The 18,956-nt window shown below is 49.2% G+C and overlaps 12 protein-coding genes across 12 annotated transcripts; 4 read left to right on the top strand and 8 right to left on the bottom strand.

The window, feature by feature from the left end:
• Positions 1-2,713: 2,713 nt before the first annotated feature.
• On the bottom strand, positions 2,714-2,914 carry PPTG_12552 (hypothetical protein; the record flags this gene model as incomplete). Its single annotated transcript, XM_008908599.1, has 1 exon — positions 2,714-2,914. One exon carries the CDS (start codon positions 2,912-2,914, stop codon positions 2,714-2,716), a length of 201 nt encoding a protein of 66 aa, XP_008906847.1.
• Positions 2,915-2,934: 20 nt separating this feature from the next.
• PPTG_12551 (hypothetical protein) lies at positions 2,935-3,734 on the bottom strand (the record flags this gene model as incomplete). The annotated part of the gene is made up of 3 exons (XM_008908598.1): positions 2,935-3,002; positions 3,076-3,454; positions 3,522-3,734. 3 exons carry the CDS (start codon positions 3,732-3,734, stop codon positions 2,935-2,937), a joined length of 660 nt encoding a protein of 219 aa, XP_008906846.1.
• A 169-nt stretch (positions 3,735-3,903) lies between these two features.
• Positions 3,904-4,346, bottom strand: PPTG_23130 (hypothetical protein; the record flags this gene model as incomplete). Its single annotated transcript, XM_008908597.1, has 2 exons — positions 3,904-4,145; positions 4,214-4,346. The coding sequence occupies 2 exons, from the start codon at positions 4,344-4,346 to the stop codon at positions 3,904-3,906; spliced, it is 375 nt and encodes a 124-aa protein (XP_008906845.1).
• A 143-nt stretch (positions 4,347-4,489) lies between these two features.
• Positions 4,490-4,810, bottom strand: PPTG_23129 (hypothetical protein; the record flags this gene model as incomplete). Its single annotated transcript, XM_008908596.1, has 1 exon — positions 4,490-4,810. The coding sequence occupies one exon, from the start codon at positions 4,808-4,810 to the stop codon at positions 4,490-4,492; it is 321 nt and encodes a 106-aa protein (XP_008906844.1).
• Positions 4,811-5,308: 498 nt separating this feature from the next.
• Positions 5,309-5,671, bottom strand: PPTG_23128 (hypothetical protein; the record flags this gene model as incomplete). The annotated part of the gene is made up of 1 exon (XM_008908595.1): positions 5,309-5,671. The coding sequence occupies one exon, from the start codon at positions 5,669-5,671 to the stop codon at positions 5,309-5,311; it is 363 nt and encodes a 120-aa protein (XP_008906843.1).
• Positions 5,672-5,984: 313 nt separating this feature from the next.
• Positions 5,985-6,934, bottom strand: PPTG_12549 (hypothetical protein; the record flags this gene model as incomplete). The annotated part of the gene is made up of 2 exons (XM_008908594.1): positions 5,985-6,238; positions 6,301-6,934. The coding sequence occupies 2 exons, from the start codon at positions 6,932-6,934 to the stop codon at positions 5,985-5,987; spliced, it is 888 nt and encodes a 295-aa protein (XP_008906842.1).
• A 241-nt stretch (positions 6,935-7,175) lies between these two features.
• PPTG_12548 (hypothetical protein) lies at positions 7,176-8,536 on the bottom strand. The gene is made up of 2 exons (XM_008908593.1): positions 7,654-8,536; positions 7,176-7,591 (listed from the first exon to the last, which is right to left on the bottom strand). The coding sequence occupies exons 1-2, from the start codon at positions 8,309-8,311 to the stop codon at positions 7,299-7,301; spliced, it is 951 nt and encodes a 316-aa protein (XP_008906841.1). The 5' UTR covers positions 8,312-8,536; the 3' UTR covers positions 7,176-7,298.
• A 1,422-nt stretch (positions 8,537-9,958) lies between these two features.
• On the top strand, positions 9,959-11,245 carry PPTG_12547 (hypothetical protein). Its single transcript, XM_008908592.1, has one exon. It carries the CDS (start codon positions 10,069-10,071, stop codon positions 11,119-11,121), a length of 1,053 nt encoding a protein of 350 aa, XP_008906840.1. The 5' UTR covers positions 9,959-10,068; the 3' UTR covers positions 11,122-11,245.
• A 541-nt stretch (positions 11,246-11,786) lies between these two features.
• On the top strand, positions 11,787-13,093 carry PPTG_12546 (hypothetical protein). The gene is made up of 2 exons (XM_008908591.1): positions 11,787-11,957; positions 12,024-13,093. Exons 1-2 carry the CDS (start codon positions 11,793-11,795, stop codon positions 13,038-13,040), a joined length of 1,182 nt encoding a protein of 393 aa, XP_008906839.1. The 5' UTR covers positions 11,787-11,792; the 3' UTR covers positions 13,041-13,093.
• PPTG_12545 (hypothetical protein) lies at positions 13,089-14,780 on the bottom strand. The gene is made up of 3 exons (XM_008908590.1): positions 14,517-14,780; positions 13,508-14,444; positions 13,089-13,449 (listed from the first exon to the last, which is right to left on the bottom strand). The coding sequence occupies exons 1-3, from the start codon at positions 14,676-14,678 to the stop codon at positions 13,139-13,141; spliced, it is 1,410 nt and encodes a 469-aa protein (XP_008906838.1). The 5' UTR covers positions 14,679-14,780; the 3' UTR covers positions 13,089-13,138.
• A 1,007-nt stretch (positions 14,781-15,787) lies between these two features.
• On the top strand, positions 15,788-16,810 carry PPTG_12544 (hypothetical protein; the record flags this gene model as incomplete). The annotated part of the gene is made up of 1 exon (XM_008908589.1): positions 15,788-16,810. The coding sequence occupies one exon, from the start codon at positions 15,788-15,790 to the stop codon at positions 16,808-16,810; it is 1,023 nt and encodes a 340-aa protein (XP_008906837.1).
• A 641-nt stretch (positions 16,811-17,451) lies between these two features.
• On the top strand, positions 17,452-18,947 carry PPTG_12543 (hypothetical protein; the record flags this gene model as incomplete). Its single annotated transcript, XM_008908588.1, has 2 exons — positions 17,452-18,844; positions 18,868-18,947. The coding sequence occupies exons 1-2, from the start codon at positions 17,494-17,496 to the stop codon at positions 18,945-18,947; spliced, it is 1,431 nt and encodes a 476-aa protein (XP_008906836.1). The 5' UTR covers positions 17,452-17,493.
• Positions 18,948-18,956: the final 9 nt, after the last annotated feature.

The raw sequence follows: 18,956 nt of genomic DNA, 5'->3' as shown, positions 1-18,956 counted from the left end.
AGTCACGAATCAAGAATGCATAGGGTCGTACGGGTTATTTGCGCTATTGGTTACTGCCACACTACGTCAGAGCATTAGTGGGTGGACCTTGGCCAAATTGGAATCTGGGGGGAAAGAAACCTTTGCCTGAAAGCAAGCTGAATGCATATATTGGACTCGAACTTGCGATGAGTTTGTGTCCCGTCAATGAGATCACTGACTTTTGGTCAAAGGACCGCTTCCTTGGGCAACCTGCCTTCATCGAGACAATAGCCCGGGATCGCTTCCAGCAAATTCGTGAAGCACTACAATTTCACCCACCAGCTCAGGTTACATTTTCAACAGTCAACGACCCTCTCTTTATTGCTGTCGTGGTCTATTGCAGCATTTTCAGAAGCGTTTTGCAGAGACAGCGGTTTCTGTGGGTACTAGCAGCCTCGATGGGATTTCTGTTCGGACCAAGGCCTGTTCACGCGCGAGGACGTACATGCCTTCACAATCCGACCAGTACACGCTTCGGTTCTATGTAGTTGTTGGGTGGGACGCACTTTACGTCCACTTTGTGTGGGATAATAGATCTGGTAATACTACGCGATCTACACCTGCTGAGCGGTATACTCAACTATTTCCATCACTTCGAACACCTCTGTACAATACCCTTTCGCTTCCTGAAGTCAACATTAATCCAAAGTCAGCCACCGCTTTGTTGATCGCTATAGCTGGACACCAAACCAGGACATTTAGGTATCCAAGCGACCGCAGTTTACTGGTGACAGACAATTTCTAAACACGACACACGTACGCTCATGCAAATTCTAAATAGGAGACCATTACAGCTAAATAAGGTTTGAAGTCTAAATTCGCCATAATCCCGACAATACAAAGAATAGGTTACAAAGGTTATAAATGGAGGCTTATGCTTGTTTGGCTGAATCTGTCTGCGGATTCTTACTTCAAGTAACTGTGTCTTGAGTTTCGCTCTACGGTGTGCATAGAACGTTGATATTTAAGCGCCTTTATTACTTCAGGGCGACAATATCGATATATTTTATAATCCAACATTGTCCATGGTGGCGTAGTAGAAACTTGCTTTTCTCTATTTTTTATACCAAGATATCTACCGGTGACTAGAACATCGATCCAAGCTTACTCGAAACGGAATTTGAAAGTAAATAAACCGAAACGTCACGTTCAAACTCGACATTACCAGCTTACTCAATTATATACAAGTGCAGCTATGCGTTTAAGCATGGCTAGGTAAATCGTAAGGGATAGCGAAGATTTTTGAGGAACCTGGTAATAACAAGAAGCTAAGTAACTCGTAAATGCATATATGCATGCTATCCATACTTAATGATAGCAGCGCATGCTTTGCATCTACACATTTCAAAACAAAACAAAAGGGCTTTGGGTTTATGGTGGGTCAAGCATTACGCGGGTTATTCAACATTCATGTAATTCATAAGTGGAAGATTTAAGAATAAAAAAAAATGTTTGAACGACAGCATTTATTTCTTGTCCAAATTATTATGGATTACACATGTTTTGATTCGTCATAAGGTATCTTAGGTACTGCAACTAAATCGTCGTATTGATTTTATTATTATGTCTACTGTGGCCCGGAGAGGAAGCCTGGATGGAATAACAATTGTTCATCGACTAATCCATGTCTAAATAATGGTAGTCTTGGATGAAGACGAACTTCGGCACCATGAACCCATGTTACCTGATCGTGACAAATCAGAAAGTAAACAAGAAAAAAACTATTATACATGAATGATTCATCTTTTCAATTGAAGGTAGCGTTGGGCGATGGCGAACGTAAGCATCATGCATCCACGTTGCCTCATCGCGACGAATTGGTGGTGAGATTACAGTCTACTAAGAGTAAGAATAAACTTCGACGGGAAGTGTACTCCGTAGACCTGGAATTTTGCAGTACACCAACTAAATCTTTGTTGTTTGTCCTCGTAATTATATATAAGCAAACCCTTTAAAGAATATACTATTGCCAGTTATTCGGGCAAATCTTCATTCAGTAAGTAGAGGTGTCTACGTTAGTTTCACACCCGTCTATTAGCATAAATGTATGAAAGACTTCTACCCATTTCTACTCAAAACCTATCATATAGTTATGATTATATAAAGGATTGCTCTCAACTGAAGCAACGTAGACACCTCTATCAGCAAGAACGAGTAGCGCTGGATATTCTACTTGGTTTTCTGTAGTTTTGTCTGTGTTGCTGCGCGCGTGATCCCAATAGAGTTGAAACTCAGCCTGAAACGAAGCAAATGGTTCCACGAAAAATAACTGTCCAAGTATTTTCGATCTGGTTTACGACAACGTACACAGCGAGTCTGTAGTGAATATCTCGATGTCCGTTTGGTTGCATCCATATCAACATAATACATTTTTATCTAACAAAACTCATAAATTAATACTGTAGTGTGCATGATTTTCATACAACCAATGTACCTTGGAATCCAAACCAAAACTATTGTAGCTATCGCACTTTTCTTGCCGATTTACACCCACACTGCTTTTATCTTTTCTTTTACATTCACATTCTTAATACTCTCCTTTCTTAAACGAATAACGACCACGTAATGGTTGCCAAGCTACCTCTTATTGCCGCGGTGGGGATCGCAAGCGCAATAGCCTAGTAGCTTTCACAAGGGATAATAAACTATGCCAAAATCACGGTTCTTTTATACTGTAAGATACTGAGTACTACTAATGCAGCATCGTCAGCGCTGGCGAAACGTCTTCTTGGCGATGATACTGCTCGCTAGGTGAGCCAGGACGATAACCTTCGCCTTCTTCAATAATCACAGATGTGTCCTCCCTCGTCGATAGCTGAATCCGCATAACTCCTGCTGATCCAGCACTCGGCGTTCCTTTTCCTTTCTCCGTCTCAATCAGCTTCTCCCGCATGGATTTCCATCCAGAGAGATCTAGTTGTGGACCACGAGGTAATGTCTTTGGGACAGCATCGACTGATTCGGCGGAGCTTGCTCCAACCCTGTACACATAAAATAATAATTAATTAAAAAAAAGTAAGTACAGACCACAACCTTCAGACAGAGACTACGCACAAGGTAATGCCCGTTTGAGCAGCTTTTTGATACAGTAGGTGAACATTGAGAAGACGATAATCGACGCCACCCCCATACCGATGATCAGCATAATACTACCGACTTTGGCCCTCTCGAATGACGGACATTGGTTGTGGATCACCAGCGAATTTCTCGTCTCCCGTTCACAAACTGCTAAGCAGATGCACCCGTTCTCCCCGAAACAAAGCGAAGATGTGACTGCTCTACTTGCAGCATAGTCCTCCAGCCATTGATAGCGACAAGTAGTGCAGATTTCATCCGAAGGCTTGCAATACGCCGTACTGGATGCCAAATAGTACGTTTCACCTGTTATTTGCTCTGAAATACTCAAACATTGGCCAAAAACCCCAACAGCACACTACAAAATAAATAAATAAGAAAAAAATATAATTAGGAATAATATGGGTACTCTGTACTCGTCGTACCGAATCTCCGACGATACCGACGTTGAGGCAGTCGTAGCAAGTGCGTGACTTCTCGCAACTCTCACCCGCGTACCAAGTACACGAGTCACCACTGGTAGTGACATTGTCGGGTGCTGTCATCTCCGCTCCGAGGCTGGAGCTGTTGGAGGAAGCCATGGGTGCTAAATGAGACTCTTTCTTCGATGAAAACGTTGGTGGTACAGCATTACGCATCTTCTTTCTGACGTGATGCCAACTTCAATATCGCTCCCACTTTAGAAAAAGGTTGTAGGTACAGTCTGTGACGTGTGAGAACGGCTTCAACTTGAGTGGAAGTGCTTCTTTTCGCTAGTCCGGTCTTCTTCTATAAAATGCCTTTCATAAAAAATATATATAGTCGCGCCTACATGGGTGCCATCATGTACTGCGCTTCGGCTGGAGGAAGAGATTCTGGCCTCCGCGGGGCAGGACTCACCTCGATGGTGATAGAAGGCACTTCTGACAGTGATTCATCACTTCTAGCTGTTGCAACGAGTCTCGTCTCGCCCTGGACAAAGCTGTGTTCAGTCTCAATGAGCTTCTCGCGAAGCGACTTCCAACCAGTCAACTTAAGCTGAGGTCCCGACGGATGGTGGCGCGATGATCCTGTAAGAGATACGGCATGGTTAAATCAAGTTTTCTTATCCTTTCAATGAATAGTATGCAAAACTTACTGGAACTCCTGGACACGGTGGACCGAAACCATCTCCGCACCAAAAAGACCAAGAAAAGCATGAGTGCCCCGAAACAGATTCCCAGAATGAGGCAAATTTGCGTGGTCGACGAAAACTCTTGAGAAGTGTTCATACTGTCACTGTCACTGGATCCCTCGCACTGGTTCGATATCACGGCTTGCTTCCAACTCGGTACTTCGACAGCTGCAACGCAAACACACCCGTCCGATCCGGTGCAGTATTTCGTAGAGCCAACACTCCCCGTCGCCTCGTAATTTATGTCCACTCAGCAATGCAACTCGAGCAGACAGAGTCGTTGGAGCTGCAGTATGTGTAGTTGGATGCCGGGAAGTACCGTGCTAGCGGCTCGTAGTACTCTCGGTTCGACAGATATTTCTCGTAGTCGGACATGCTGACGCAGGCGCCGTTGGGGGCGATGGCGCACTCGTCCGTGTCCAGCAATACATTGAGACAGTCGTAGCCGGTCCGAGGCTGTGAGCAATTTTCACCGGCGTACCATGTGCATGAGTCGCCGGTATTGGAACTCGTCGTTTTGGTCACGTTCGCCGATTCGGCGCTGGTGGATTGCGACGTCATTTGTGTCTGAAGCTGCAAATTCTGCTTTGAGCGTCATGCAACCGCTGGAATGGGTGATGCATGGCCATTGCACTAAAGCGTTGGCACTTGTTTTATTGTGCTGCGACTTTGCGCCTCTAGCATGACATCCAATCTCGGTACGTGAAGTTTTGGTTGGTAACAACTTCGAAATACTTACTGAAGTCAAGTGATTTACTTTTCACTGCACTTCAGTAAGCAACCAAACCTTCATAAAGCGCGATTGGATGCTTGTCTACACACGTTCAGGTTGCAAAACCGCGCGACATATTTTTTTAATCAACTTTATTCTTCTGTTAAATCACAATTATTAGAGTTAATACGACACCATGTTCATCCACACAAAACGAAGAGGTGAACTCGCTGTTCATCCCATACTTAAAGCGACTGGTTCATCTCATCCAGTGCATAGCTGAGGCTTTATAAAGAGAGAGAGAGAGAGTCAAGTCTATTACGCTAAGTTACAAGATGTCTGAAATGTCATAAACCTTTTGATAAATGCCGACTGTTCAGTAGATCTCGGTGACTTCCGTAAGCTCCTCCTTGGTCCGGATGACTCTTTCGCAGGCTGCTCCAGTTGACTAATGGAAAGCTGCAGGTACATGCCCTGTAGTTTTGCATGAAGATGGCGCTCTTTCCCTTTTTGCTAGCGCTCGTAGTTGCCAGCTCAGCGTTCCTCACAGCCCAACAACCAAGCTTTCCACCGTTATTGTGGCCTCGTGGTGCACCACCTTGTTGCGCTGTATCCAGAGAGGCTTTCCAAAGAGAAACACTTGTTTGCATTAAATGCAGCACTGTGCTGCATTTGCTTACGAAGTTTTTACTGTAGGTACACTCCAGCATTTGGAGTTCTTTGTAGACAATCGTAGACAGTCGTGAGTCATTTCGATGGCACCAAGTGACCTGACTACGAACGCTGCAAGACCTCCATGATTTCGCTACGCTGCCATTTGGGTGAAAGAAGGTCTCACTTCAACAGAACTCTCTCAAACCATCTCGGTACTAATCGTAACAGTTCTCTTCTCCATGTTCAGCGCCAGATGCAAGACGTTCAAGCTCGCCGAAGTGATAAATCCGTAAGTGTTAAAACGTTTAAACGCAGTTTCATCCATGTGAACGTCTTGAAGCGGCATTTCTGTAGCCGCGGGACTGCTGCTTAGTGCGATCGACCCGCGTCGCGAGGCCGTCTCTGAGTTGGTGAGACAGGATAATATGCGCTTCCTTCCTCCATCGCCGCATCCGGAACATCCACAGCAGTCGAGTTTTCGCTGCGACTTTGCCCCACTTCCGCTCCTCCATACACTTCCTTCTCAATCGCGATCAACTTCTCGCGAAGCTCCATCCACCCAGTCAACGCTAGCTGAGGTCCAGTTCTAGGCCGTCGAGGCACAGTCCACGTTTCTCGAACAGCTACAGACACAACAAACTTAGTAGCTGCCAACTACTATGACGTTCCAGTTGACGCCACTTACTAGGAATGGAAGATCCTCGCCCACGACCAATTTCACGACGTTTTAACAATAACCTGATGCCCCAGAGCCCAAGTAACACGCCAAAGACGATGCCTACTGCAAGCGCAAAGCCGATTCGTGTCAAAGGCGACGTCTGACTGTTCACGCTTGCGCTACTGCTTGAACTGCATTGATCCGTCAAGATCGACGTGGACCAGTCGGGTAGCTCACAACGTGCGAGACACTGACATCCGTCGAGTCCTGTACAATACGCTGGCGTCTCAATGGCGCCTGTGCTGCTGTAGTCAGACACCCAATTGCCTGTACATGCCGAACACGCCGAGTCATCTGCGCTGCAGTATGTATACTTGCTGGATGGGTAGTACTTGTAGAAGATGCCTAGCTCCTGTTGCTTGCTGAAGAAGTGCGAGTACTCAGCCAAGCTCACGCACATTCCGTTAGGCATAATAGCACATTCACCACTCGCGACTTTAACGTTCAGACAGTCGTAGCATGTTCGCGGTCGCTTGCAGCTCGCATCAGCATACCAAGTGCAGGAATCGGCGCTGTTGGAGCTGATACTCTTGATCACGACTGCGGAATCCTCGCCAACGTCGACGTCCACGGATGCAGTCGAGTTGGAGGACGCGTTCATGGTGAATAGTTGGGATCTGTCAGCGTACGTGGTGGTACTGTTGTGCTCTTGAGTACTTGATGAATACCCATCCGTCCATACCTCAGCCAAGCAGCAGATGCTTATGAGGAGCACAGCAAACTTTGCTTCGAGGCAAGAAGCCAGACGACTTTGTGCAAAATGCCCAGCATCTGTAGGGGTTCTGTGCTCGACCTTATCTGTCTTGGAACTGTGTGGTAGTCCTGAACTAGGAAAGCAAACACACGAGAAGTACAAGTGATCATAATTACATTTTACCCTTAGATGGCGACAGTGAAGACTCCACGCTGATAGCTAATACCCTCGCCGTCGTTATTACTACTAAAACCGTGGGTTGTCAATAGTTTTATAGTGCCGTTCTCTCTTGTTGCGTCGTTTCCTGTGTGTGTTGTTCAAGTTCTCCAGGCGACGCTGGACGGAATCCCTCGCCTTGTTCAACTACAATCTCCGGAGTATTCTCAGTCGTAGCTGGTGCGAAAGACCCCTGAGCATTGCGCTGCAGTGTCACGGCTTCGCTGGTACCAATAAATCCGTGCTCAGAGTCGATGAGGTTCTGCCGCAGCGACTTCCATCCTGACAACGAAAGCTGCGGTCCCTTCGGAGGCGGTCGCGGTCTCGTGCGTGTTTCGCGGTAAATAACTGCAGCATCAAATTCAGTCAGCCTCTCACCTCCACACAACGCAGCATTGCAACACTCTTACCTTCCAGTCCATTTTGCCTACGGTTAACGAATCGACGCACTCCCCACGTCGCGAAGGCGAGGAATACCGCCACCGCGACGCCCACAAAGATCGACACTGTGATTCGTGTCGCCATGGACGAACCAGAGTCCGCTCCCGATCCACTGCCGTCTGCAGTGCATTGGTCGTTGATTACTGAGTCCTGCCAGTCCGGAATCTCACAGTCTGCAATGCAAACGCAGCCGTCTGTGCCCGTACAATACGAAGACATACCGGCACTTCCTGTACTGGCAAAGTTAGCGTTCCATTGCTCGTTGCACGTGGCGCAGACCGAGTCGTTCGCGCTGCAGTACGTGTACTCGCTAGCTGGGAAGTACCGCTGCAGTGGCGTGTAGTAGTATCGGTTGGCCAGGTAGCTCGCGTAGTCGCTCATACTCACACAGACGCCGTGCGGGTCCACAGCGCACGAGTCCGTCGATAACAGCACGTTCAGACAGTCGGAGCACGTGCGCGGCCGCGTGCACTCGCCGTCATCGTACCACGTGCACGAGTCGCCAGTGTTCGAGCTCACAGACTTGTCCGAGTCGCCGGTAATAACGCCAGCGACCGAGTCGACGCTGTTGCTGGTGTTGTTGACGTCGACAGCGCTGGAGCCGCTCGTGGAGGCCGAAGAGTCCATCTGCTTAGTCGCGAATAAGAAAACGAAGAGCTCCGCGTAGCTGTCGGGGAATTGGAGACTGAAGCAGCCACGTGCGACTGGGAGGACGGTATCTGGTGGCACGATGGAAGCAGTGGCGGTGGTGTCTAACCTGTCGTGGCTGGTCTTGGTCTACTTGAGCCCCGAACCGCTCCGGTGTCACTTGATGTGTCGAGCGGAACAGGATGACGCAGGTGGGGCGCGACCTTACAAATTCCTAGATAAGTCGCTGTGCAGCACCGGGCCGTGTATGTGGTCAATGATGCATAGAAAAGATTTCGCTGACTCGCGGACTGAGCTAGTTAATCCCGGATGCAAGAAGCGTTGCTGCACCGGATTATGAAAACTCTACGTGCAGACCACTAGACGATGTCAGACAGGTTGAGAGAGGACCAGGGATCATCTTGGTTGTCTTGTGAATTCTACAGTAGCTTTGCAAGTTGCGTTGTTGACTCAGTCACTCAAAATCAAAGACGGGGTGAGTGAGCAGGTCGCCCAGCATTTTCCGATATTTGTGTCTCTTGCTTTCCTACTAGGATACACGAAATCACAGCGGAAACAGACATAATGAAGCGAACTAGAGACGACATCGATAACCATTGTTCTCAGATAAATTGAAAATTGAATAGACGGCGATACTACATATATTGTCGAGTGTGACTCCACTTTCTAGTCATCGGATTACTCACGCATAGAGAGATGCTAGGAAGCAAGTGTTTGCTGTTGCTGGGTACGATCAAAAGAACATTTTTAAATGTTTGTTCTTATGAAAGTTATTATCTGCAAACAGCGTATTATTTACTTGGCTTTAATATCAATATATTTATTTAAACTTAATGTTATTTTCTGTAGTATTATCTGCACGCTCGTCTTTTGGCCATTCCAAAAGACACAATGAGATGTAAACTGCATGCCTTCCTGTCTTGTCTTGTAAACTAAGCAAAAAATAAGCTACTTTTTTTAGTCGTGAATAGTAAATCCCAGGGATACGTTGCAATTCTGTCGATCATAGAAAATACAACACCTTCTCTCGCGGACTAGTGCGTGACGATTGGGTAGTGCTCACCTATCCACACAATAAGTTTACGTTCCATTAGAATAATCAGATCAAGTCAAATTCAGCCTCGTAACATGCATTCTCGAACCTTTCTTACAGCCTTCCACTTCAACATACCTTGCATATTAGACATGCGTGCGGTGGTGTCCTAAATCAGTGCCAGTTTTTTTATGCGCAAAAAAACAACTTTCTAGTTATTATATTCTAAGCCTTTCCACACACACATCAACAAAATAAATAAATAGCAGAGAAAAATAAATTGGTGGCTGCCACATTAGTTGTGTACACCACCCGAATTTGAAGGCTGATTGCCAGCCAATTGTATTCCAGCTTCCATTTCAATCCACAAAACAGGTCTACACTTCAGTCCGAGCTACACGCATCGCATGGATAGCGGAACTTGAAGCCGCATCAATCATTTTGGCGCCAACGTCGTTGAAGTCAGCGTTTAACTTTTCGCCAATCATCTCTGAGAATAATACTTGAATTTGATTGGTTGCAAGCAACAGCCGTCGAGCAGTCCGGTGACAATAGCAAAGATGCTTCAACTCACTTGAAATTTGTAAAAACTTGATTCATGTAACGACTCGATCTGTACACGTCGCGCCACCATAATCTGAGTCTGGCCAGATACTTCAGAATCTCTTTTGCATCAATAGCCAGAGTTGCCACCTGATGGATAATGGCGTCAATCTCTTCGTCGTCCTCTTCAAGTGAAGAAATCTCCGTCCCCACGCCATCAGCGACTGCCTCCGCTGTCTACACCAAAGCCAGCGAGAATGTTTGTATGTGGAAGCAGCAGAGTTCGGACGCGTGCGACTCGCCTCGGTCCTGCTACGATTGTCTGAATTCGTCTCCCTTCGACGGCGTCGAGTGTGTCATCACCAGTGCGGGGTTGTGCACTACCATGTCAGACTACGTATGGCAAGAAGACTACCGCCTCAACAACAGCGACACCGCTCCACACTACTTCCCTTCTACCAACACAACCTACTGCGAGAGCAGCGACGCCGTGTGCGTCGAATGCGCGGCGAATCAGTTCATCAAGTCTGCATCAGGCTCGGTAGAGCCATCCCAGTACTGCGTGGGGACGAATGGCTGCGTGTGCGTGGGCTACTGCGAGTCACCAGTATACGCAGCCAAAGTATCGAACGCGTACTGCGCGACGCTGAGCTCCACGCCGAGTGTGAGCGTCATGGGCGTCTCGGTGGGCGACATCGTCACCATCGTCATCCTGTGCTTTACCATTCCCGTGATCGCGTATTTGTGGTGGGTACGTCGCCTCCACAAGCGTCGGCAGGCACGGGAGGAAGCCTATCGCAACCGACAGCCTGTGAACGGCCCGCTACTGCCTCTCGTGGGCTGGAAGAAATACTGTGCCGATCTTGCGGCGACTCAGGCAGCGATTGTAGGGATAGCTAAGGATGATGAGGTAACGACCCCCACCGCTGCAGTGGAGGCGGCCACTGCTGCAAACGACGTGCACAACGTCATTGCGCCGTCGGCACCGCTCTCGAATCTGCAGGTCGCGACGCTCTCGATCGAGTTCGAGGACCCGCAACACCCGTTGACTGCGGTGACGAGCACTGGTCGACGTCGGTCGAGTCTTGATAACACTAACGTGGTAAGACCACGACCGAGTCAGGCGATTGTTAGGAGCGAAGAGGACAGCGACGACGAGGAGATTGACGCGCGTTCGACGCCGTATGCTCAGCTCGATGATCGTACAGCGTAGTGCAGTAAGAGTGAAGTTAATATGAGTACTTAGCTGTGTGAGAATTGCATTTGTATGGTCGAGAAAGAGTGTCATCCTTGAAATGGAAGCGGGTCAGGCACCTGTACTTCGGACCTTGACACTCTTCAACGTGGTCCAACTGAGCTTCCCGGTTGCGACGACAGCGTTTCCGTGCATGGGCGACGACCTCAACGTCTTCTCTTCTCATTCGAAGGCGGTGCATCTTCGGGCTAAACTTGAATAAGCTGTGACTGTTATGCACATGTATCATCCGTCTTGAAAGCCTGACGAGTTCGAGACGAGCTGTTCAGCTTGAGTCTTGACTTGATACTTTCAACAAGTGTCGTCACGAGAGTGTCACCCATGCGTCAACCGCCCGCCTTCAATGCAACAATGAGGAGCTCACTTGTACTGTTGCATTATACATCGTTGTCGGGGTCAATCACCGCTTCTGTGGTTGAAGCAGTCAAGGTCTCCGAAAGGGATTTGCGTTTATGGCAGTGGCCTCAGGCATCATCGGCTGTGCTCATCGTCTAGATTCTAGACTAGAGCGTCGCACTTGTACTGACAGTGCGAAGCCGTAACGTTTAGTCAGGTCCGCTCGTTCATAATCCGCAGAAGGTTGATACCAACGTGGTTGGCTACTCTTCATTGCTGGAAAGTCTCCGTAAATGACAAATCAAACCACCAACGCATCGGCTGCAGGCTCGTCGGCTACCGAAACAGTCAGCGCCTCTAGCTGCAGCTGGAAGACGACGGTGTCACTAGACGGCGAGTGTTTCCTAGAGCCTCGGACGTGCAGTGAATGTCTAGAGGAGATCCCCTCTACAGGAGATGTAGGTATTGCAAGAGATCTTTCGGTTGCACCTCTAAGCTAATCAACGCTTGTGTTATGCTGGCAGACGTGTGTTCTTACAGATTCTGGTATCTGTATGAACATCTCGGAATACAACACACTTGAGAGTCACGACGGCGAGTACTATTTGGCTGGGAACGTCACGTACTGTGACGCCAGCAACTCGTCAAGCGATGAAGACTGCGTACTACTAAATAACTGCGAGTCTTCCACTTGGTTGAGTTATGCGCGTCAGCGACTGCCTTTAATCGTACTCGCGGTGGAAGGAGATACACCGGAAGGCTGCACCTTTGCAACAGATACAGTCGACGCTGGTACCAATGGGAGTGCGCTAACTTCCGAAGATACTTCTTCTTCGACTGTATCTTCAAGCAAAGATACGTTATCGAGTGACGACAAGTGCACGTGGTATCAGAACACGACGCTGTGTAGTACTCCACGGACATGTTACGACTGTTTGAACACAGTCGCTGATAACGGAGACGCTTGTACTATCACACCGGACGGATACTGCGCTTCACTATCGACCAGCTACAACTACACGTTGGATTTCAGGAGTCCAAGCAGCAGCGGAGTAGCTAACGGATACTATTATCCGTCGACGAATACGACGTACTGCGAGCCTAACGACGCCGCCTGTTCTAACTTCGGTATCGCTGGCTCAGCCAGTAACTCAGTGTCGTACTGTGTTGGGAGTGCCGGGTGCATCTGCGTGGCGTTCTGTCAGTCTGCTGAGTGGCAGGAGACTGTCGTATCGGAGAAATGTGCGGCCTCCACGTCGTCTTCTACACAGAATATGTACGGCACCGAGTTCCCGTGGAAAACCTTTGTTATCTACCTCAGTTTGGCTGTGGTGGCCATTCTGGCGGTGATACTGGGAGTTTGGCGAGTGCGACAGAAAATTCGAGCTAGAAGAAGAGAATCTACGCGTCTAAGGAGATCCGAAACGAGAAGGTCGACACTGTCTTTGGAACTACCGGCATGGAAAGCTATGCGTGAAGAACTGATAGACAAGAACGTAGATCCGGTGGGTGAAGGACGTGGCCGATTGAGACCGATGTAGTTGATACCTAGTTTTGTGGTGGTATTTGTACAAATGGATGTGATCAATGTGCAAAACAAACGTGATTTCTACTATATTATTCACTTGTATTGATGCCGTTAAACGGATGCACGTTGAGTCCGAGAGGGTATTAAAGTTGATAATGGTTGGGTTGGTGACGGTGGCGAAGCAGGAAGCACCGGCACGCTGGGAGACATAGGACGGTAGCCATCACCTTCCTCCACTGTAACCATTGGAGCATCGTTTGATGCGTCAGCGAGACGATGCCCTGCGTTGCCGACGTTGCGTTCGTCTGCAATGAGTCCGTCGTGCATTTCCTTCCACGCTGACAGTTCCAATGTAAGTCCCGTGGTAGGTCGCCGCACTGCAATACTTTGCGTCAACATGTTTTGCCAACGAACTTCCCTTCCTGTATTGGAATGTCAGTACAATTACAAAAAAATATATAAAATGCTACAGATACTTACGACGAGCGCGGAAAATGTTGCAGAGCTGTAAAATAGCAGTTAAGCCCAGCAACATGCCCACCATTATAACCGACGCGATAGCAATCGATGGAATACTGGAACCACTGTCGTCTACTGCTGGTGTAGCTTCACACGTGTCCTGCACCACAATCGACTTCCATTGCGGTGACTCACAAAAGGCCACACAAACGCAGTCGTTTTCACCAACACAATACTCAGTCAGATTCGTCTTGCCCGAATAAGCTCCAAGAAGCTTGTCAGAGCGGCATTTCGTGCACGTGGCGTCGTCCAGTTCACAGTAGGTCGTATTGGTCGATGGAAAATAATGCGCCGCGCTGTCCGAATACACCCGTCGGTAGTCCAGTGTGTAGTCGTATTCATCGATCTTCGAGCAGTATCCTCCCGGTGTGATAGTGCACTTCTGTCCACTGTAAAGTGCCGTGTTCAGACAATCGTAACAGGTCCGTGGAGTCTCACACAAGGTCGAGTTCTGGTACCACATACACTCGTCATCGGCCGCGTACGTATCTTTGGTAACTGGTTTTGTTAAATTACTGGAAGCCGAAGTGTCTGCAGCCAATGCTGACGACGAATTGGCAGCTAATGGACAAGTTGTGCTCTGGTCATTCTCCTTTAGCAGAGCTGCGAGTCTTGCCAATGTATCATTCCACCAGGACTCCGACTCACAAATTGCTATACAGACGCAGTCATTGGTGCCCGTGCAATACACTGACGGGTTGTTATTCCCGACTGTGAACGTTGTTTCTTGACAGGAATTGCAGACGGAATCATTGGGTTCGCAGTATGTTGTGTTCACCTCTGGGAAGTAATTGTAATGAATTGGGTATGTGAAGGCAGACTGTGGACGTCGATAGTCCTCTGTGTAGTTATAGGCAGAAATGTTCTCACACAGTCCAAACGGTGTCAGGACGCATTCCTAAATAGAGGTAAGTATTTTTAGATACTTCCAAGATTCCCTAACTGATACCATAATAAATCACGGACGTACCTGGCCATTGCTCAGAGGTGTGTTGAGGCAGTCGTAACAGGAACGAGGCTGGACGTAGCACGAATCACTGTCCGTCACCTGCTCCCAGGCGCAGTCGCTGGCCGTCACGACGCCACCAGCGCTCACTTCATTCGAGGAGGACGAGGATGAAGAGCTCGACATTCTGCGGGGTAGAGAGCAACTGAGCCGGTCGAGAGAGAGCGCTCTGGCCACTAGTGAGCATCTGACTGATACGCAGTTCAACCATGGATTGTTTTGAGGTCGTGATAATAAATTGATTACTGTTTATTCATTCATGGAGGTAGTCAGGACTATTATCTTGCACAGGGTCTTCATAAATTGATGATGAATTTATTGTGATCAAGTAACCAGAAAATCGGCAAGAAGAGTTTCTAAAAAAAGAACTGACAAAGGGCATTACGGATACTCTGTCATCTTTATAAAACTTTTTTTCTGGGCTTTGGGGTGTCGACAGGATATATATGAAAAATAATGAAATATATGTGGTTCGGCCGTCTTGAATACCTTATCAGGAGGGCGCTGAAATCGCTGCTTGATTGCACTTCAATGCATTTTAAATTGGGCTGCGATATGGCTATGTGATCCTCCGCTCGAACCCACGAAACCAAACACCACCCGTTCTTTCTTGATGTGCTTCGCGCGTTTTCGTTGTGGTCACCGCGTCGTTGAATCGAATGAGCACTCGACTACAAATCGTCGTCCCGAAAGAGATTTTATGTGAACATTCCCCGTCATTTGATAAGCATCATATACACATGTACCATGAAAACGATGAAGCCTTCAGATTACGAACTGAACACCGGTTCGTACACATGAATTTACAGTCGTTGGCGCTAGAACACTTCGAAACAAACCAACAAACAAATTATTTTCCTTTGAATTAATTGCGATCGTGTCCGGCAGGAGTTGCTCACTCGGACCTTGACAACTTAACGCTGGCGTTGTCGTCAACGAAGCTTGTGCCACTCGTTATTGGACAGCCTCACTTCTTCGTCAAGTAATTAAGTTGACTTCCTTGGGGTTGTCCGAGATAGCCTCCGGCTCGTTGGTCATAACGCGCGCGAGCACCCCGAATCGGTCGGGATCCCCGTTACCTTTTATCAGCTTTCGCTTCGTGATTCCTTCATAGTTACGACGTCATGGCGGTCAACGCGAGAGGAAAACTATTCCTCGACCATTGTCCATTTTGAGTTTTGGCTTCCATCGACTACACTGTCCACCCTCCCATACCAATTGGGTATCTAGTCACCATGAAGCTGTCATCGTCCGTCGCCCTCCTTTCCACTGCAACTGCACTTGCACTCGCCAATGCCGACGAATACTTCACTGGAGATGGTACCGCCTACACGCTCGGCGACACCAGCTCCGGAAACTGTAACATGATGTCGGCTCTCAACTTCGCCACCACCGACTACGCCGCTTTGAACAACGAGCAGTGGAGTGGTCTACAGAACTGCGGCCGCTGCGCTGAGGTGTCGTGCGCCGACAAACGCTGCGCTGACCAGACGAAGTCTGTCGTGGTGCAGATTCTCGACCGTTGTCCCGAATGCAAACATGGTGACCTCGATCTGTCGCCGTCCGTCTTCAAGACGCTTACCGGATCCCACCCGTCCCGGTACACTATCAAGTGGAAGTTCGTGGACTGTCCGGTGGCTGGTAATGTCAACTATTGCCTGAAAGGAGGCAGCAACAACTACTGGATGGGTGTGCAGCCAACCAACTGTGCTACGGGTGTCACGAGTCTGAAGATCAACGGCAAGGCAACAAAGATGCTGGACGGCGCTTACTATTACCTGTTGGACGGGTCAGGTACTGCTGTGGCGGATCTTTCGAGCGTCACGGTGTCACTGACCGACATCAACGGTGCGTCCATGACGGACAAGTTGTCCTTGAATGCTGGTTCCTGCACAAAAGGTGCCAGCCAGTTTCCTTCGTCTTCGGGTGGATCAGTGCCCACAACACCGACGACAACACCGTCGACCAACACGTCTGCTCCAACAACGACTCCAACGCAGACTCCGACTCCAGTGACGATATCTCCCACGATGGCACCCACGCAGGCCCCAACCATGCAACCGCAGACACCTAGTGTCGCCACACCGCCTCCAATGTCTTCCTCACCGACGCCTGCTGCTACGACTGCTTCCCCCACCCAGCAGCAAGAGCAACCAGAGCAGCAGGAACAACAACAAAGTCCATACCAAAACAACCAGAATGGACAGTGGGGTTCCCCCTACCAAAATCACCAGCAATGGGGTTGGTATGGTCATTAACTCCCACGACCACGCGGCAGCGAAGGAACTGCCAGAACAAAAGCATGGATCCACCGCCACACACGGTACATTCACTGCAACGTAAATCTCTGTCAACATGCGTATTGATATGTAGCGATCATTATGCATTTGAATACACGTCTTCCTTCCTACGATCGTTATACATTTGAATACACGTATTCTTCCCAAAATGAATTCATTGGACTCCAGGTAAGTTTCATCAACTCGACATCACGATCGCAGTGAACCCAACCTGTGAGTGTATGTTGAACGCGGCACCGCTGCTGCGCGCAACGCACACAACACGGTCGTCGCATCGAGTGAACACTTGAGGTAGTGCATTCGTTTGAGCTCGCCGCGAAAGAAGCCTTGCGCATGCAACCGTAGATTTCGCTAAATGGAGAACATACATGAACACAGTATGTTGTCGCGGTACGATAAGACTCACCTGTAACGCTACCAACAATTGACTATCCTACCTGATTGAAAAGCGGAGGATAGAGTGTGGAGTTCACTAAAACTGTCCACGTGACGTAAAGGAACAGCAGTTGTGATGCAAAGCACGGGATGCTGGAACCCATGTGGCCACGGCGGCCAGGCCACCACACAAACAGTAAACTATGTGGCTCAGTCAGGAATTTTCTACCCGAACGAGCGTATCGCCATAGCTGAAGAACGAGAGCATGAAGTCGTACGCGGCGTTCGTGTTACTCGCCACCGCAGCCACGTTGGCTGCGTCCAACCCCAACCAAAACTACCAGGGAGACACCACAGGTAGCTACAGTTCTGCCAACTCGAGCGTTGTCGGAAGCGACTCGGACGAAACCCCGGCACCTACGATGGTGCCGACAGCGACACCTGCTCCATTTACACCTGTCCCCTCCACGACGCCCCCTGCGACGGAAGCTCCTTCAACCACGCAGCCCCCGCACTCATCAAGCGGTAGTGACGCTGCTCAGCACGGAACTTCGGTCGCTGGAAGTGCGGAAGGTATGGAGACGCCTTCGCCTACGCCGCCTGTGACCTTGGCGCCGGAGACGTTTGCGCCGTCGACTACGTCTCCTCCGATCGAGTCACACGCGAGCTCTTCAAGTGGTAGCAACGGGCAGACGCAACAGGCTTCTACATCGAAGAGTGGTAACGGAGATTCCTCAAGCTCTGGACACGTTGAGACTCAGTTGCCAACGATTCCACCGACTTTTGCTCCTCCAACGACGGCTCCACCCGTTGACCAGCACTCTGGCTCGTCAAGTAGCCCGGATGGCTCTCAGACCACGCAGGACTCGACCACTGCTAGTGGAAGCGAAGCTAAACAGCAGAATTCAAACCCTGGAAGCGGTGATAGTGAATCGACTGAGGTGCCAACGATCCCTCCCACTTTTGCTCCTACAACAGCTCCACCAACCGAGCTACCAGGCTCATCAAGTCACCACGATGACTCTCAGGAATCGAGCGGAAGTGAAGTTTCCCAGCACTCGAAGCCCGGAAGCGCTGATAATGAAGAGACGGAGGCGCCAACGAATCCTCCGACTAGTCCCCCCTTAACGACGGCCCCACCCACGGAGGAACCGAAGGGAAGCCACAGTTCTCAGCAGGGGTCATCCTCTGCAAGTGGCAACAACGAAACTCAAGCTTCTAAAGAGTCCTCGAACTCCAGTGATCAGGACACGACGCAGCACCCGACGATGCCTCCCGAGACGACAGCTCCCCCAACTGAGCAGGTGACCTCATCAAGTGGTTCTCAACCGATTGGCCAGAACTCACGCTCTGGAAGCTTTGAAGGCCAGACGAACGAACCAACGACTCCTCCGACGTTCGCGCCGTCAACGACGGCTCCCCCGACCGAGCAGCATAAGAGTTCAAGTGGAAGTAAAGAATCTCATGAGAATTCAAATTCTGGAAGCGCTGAGAGCCCCACGACGACGCCACCGGCTCCTGCCACTACCGCCCCGAGCACCGAAGCTCCTTCAGTCACGGAGCAGTCGAGCACTTCAAGCAGTACAAGCGCTTCTCATAGTGACTCAAACTCGGGAAGTACTGATGATAAGAAGACGCAGACACCGACAATGCCTCCTACGGTTACAAAGACCCCCGCGACGACAGCGCCTTCCACCCACAAGCCTTTGCCCTCGTCTAGTGGTAGCGA

This window comes from Phytophthora parasitica (genome assembly GCF_000247585.1).
Source record: "Phytophthora parasitica INRA-310 unplaced genomic scaffold supercont2.30, whole genome shotgun sequence".
Classification (NCBI taxonomy): Eukaryota; Oomycota; class Peronosporomycetes; order Peronosporales; family Peronosporaceae; genus Phytophthora; species Phytophthora nicotianae.
This window is presented reverse-complemented; position numbering and strand designations above follow the sequence as displayed.